Source organism: Penaeus chinensis, chromosome 19, assembly GCF_019202785.1.
Source record: "Penaeus chinensis breed Huanghai No. 1 chromosome 19, ASM1920278v2, whole genome shotgun sequence".
NCBI lineage: Eukaryota > Metazoa > Arthropoda > Malacostraca > Decapoda > Penaeidae > Penaeus > Penaeus chinensis.
Genome location: NC_061837.1, coordinates 17,862,528 through 17,865,027, shown reverse-complemented (window position 1 = coordinate 17,865,027; position 2,500 = coordinate 17,862,528). Strand labels below are relative to the sequence as shown.

The window sequence follows — 2,500 nt, the reverse complement described above, 5'->3', positions numbered from 1 at the left end:
TCGAAAGTGACTTTTAAAGGTCTCTCTGTTATTGTTTTCCCTTCTTATCGCTGTCCTTTGTATCCACACGTTTATTGCAGCCATCAACTGTTCTTTAATAAGGCCATTGCTGTCCTCACAATCATCGTTATAATCTTTATCGTTATTGTGGCCATTATATTCGCTTATTCACCTCTTTTTTTTTTTCTTTTTTTTTTTTTCTTTTGGGGGGGGGGGGTGTAGGTGGTCGTTCTTTATCGCTTATTTTTTTTATTTCCTATTTCCTTTTTTTGTCTCGGTTTTGCTTATCTTTTTATCTTCCAACTTGTATATCCGTTTACCTGTGCGTTATGTCTCTCGTTATACATACTCACATATGTGCATATTTGTTGTATCTATGCATACGTAAATACACCGAACATAGATTTATACTAGCACGCACACACACATACATATATATACATATATACATATGTGTGTGTGTCCATGATCCCGAAGTAACAAACCTTTACCATTTATTATTCAAAATGATATTCACAACTTCACCACCTTGAATAGATATAACCATAAGCTTTCTCGTCTTTCCATCGATAGTCATTACACATTTCTGTGCTACCTCATTTAATGTGATCATCTGTAACCCGTTCTCTGTTTCAGCAAACACGCCTTCTGCAAACCTAACAATAATATTCCTCCAACATTCACTCCCACATTGATGTCATGTAATTATTTTGCCATCATTCTCTCTGTATAGACTGCAAATAACAGAGGGGACAGTATACAGCTTCATCCATAACTCTGACCACTATCTCTTGCTTTATATGCTATCACGCCAGATTTTTCCAAGTCTTTCAAAATATCCAATATCTTAACCCAGTCCACCCTATAAAAAGCTTTCTCGTATCCAGAAAGCAGACACAGAGTTCATCTCCATGTTCTAATACCTTTTCAGAGAGAATACGCATGACTCCGACTGCATCTCTGGTACCACATTCTCTCTCAAAAGAAAACTGTGTTTTGTAGATGTGATATCTACCCTTTCCTTCTAATCTGTTATACAGTACCCTAAGTAAGGTCTTTGACGCATGCGATATTAGCCTGATGGTAATGTATTCCCCGCATGTAGTTGCATTCACTTTCTTTGGCAAAGGTACCATGACTGCCTTTGTGAATTCTGCTGGCCAGACATCTTCATAAATTACCTTGCATATATCAACTAGCTCTAACGCTCCTTCCTCGCCCAAGTTCTTCCAAAACTCTGTTGGTATACCTTCCACTCCTCCTGCGTTTCTATTCTTTGAATCCTTTAGTGATGCCTTAATTTCGTTGTCTAATAGCTTTGGACTTTTACAGTCATCATATACCCCCTTTTTGCTATTTCAAAGATCTCTTTCAAAGTTTTCCTTTCATTATCATATAGTACTTCAGTATATAGCTTCCATCGTTCCTTGGGGTCATCTTTGTCTGTCAAAAGATCTCCATTCTGATCCTTAATAGTATTTCCACTATTACTTCCCCTACTTCGTTATATTAGCTGTCATACTTTACTGTACAACATATCTGATCCACCCTATCTGTCTAACTCTTCTGCATACCAGATCTTCACATTTTTCTTTCCAGTTTTCCCTTGTCTTGTTTGTTTCCTCAGTTCATTATTTTACTGTTTATACCTTATTTTGCCACCCTCAGTTACTATATTCTTTCACTTTCTCCTTTCATCCATTTTTTCTTTCACTGCTATTTTGCTGTTATTCCTTTCTTGTTTCCAATTTCAGGCTATACCAGTTCCACTCAATGATATTTTCCTCTTTTATTTCCTTTGATCTTTTCACTTACTTTATTCTAAGACTCTCAACTTTTTTCTCCATATTTTCTAAGTCCCATTTACCTCTTTTCCTTCTCTTTCCAACTTTCTTCAAGAAAATCACAACTACATTATGATCGGAATAAGTATCTGCTCCTGGAAAACGACAAGCATTCTTTACACTGTTTCTATACCTTAGTCGAACCAGGATATAGTCTATTAGGAATATACTTGTGTCTCCTGTCTTCTTCCATGTGTATCTGCGCCTTTTTTCATGCTCCAAACAGGTGTTAGCAACTACCATCCTCCTCTATTGACAGAACACCAAAAAGCCTTTTTCGTCTGTCATATCTTGTGCCATGCCCGAATACTTCTGGTCCATCCTTTTATCATTTCCTTTTTTTTTTCCTCAATTAGATCATTCAGTTGTTCATATAACCCTTCACCTCATGCTCATGTTCTCATGTTGGTATATATATCTATATTACCACCAGGGACGGTAATCACGAATAGTCTAAGATTGGTCTTAGTTAATACTGGTAATAGAATATAGAATAAATACATCGTTAGAGACTCTATGAATATAAATAAATGCAGTAATATGTTTAAACTATATACTGCAATAAGTCATCTCCTTTAATTATAATACTAATACACATTTTACATTTTCAACTAAAATATGGGCAACCATAATTTTGTCATCACTGAATCGGCTGT

At 35.9% G+C, this 2,500-nt stretch overlaps 1 protein-coding gene across 1 annotated transcript in view; it reads right to left on the bottom strand.

Moving 5' to 3' along the window:
* Positions 1 to 2,240, bottom strand: part of LOC125034936 — a 16,222-nt gene extending 13,982 nt beyond the window's left edge. The window contains exons 1-3 of the mRNA XM_047626983.1: positions 2,230 to 2,240; positions 1,816 to 1,977; positions 897 to 1,353 (exon numbers count right to left, since the gene is read on the bottom strand). Of these exons, the coding sequence (XP_047482939.1) occupies positions 897 to 1,353; positions 1,816 to 1,977; positions 2,230 to 2,240 (630 nt within the window). The remainder of the gene's footprint in view (positions 1 to 896; positions 1,354 to 1,815; positions 1,978 to 2,229) is intronic.
* Positions 2,241 to 2,500: the final 260 nt, after the last annotated feature.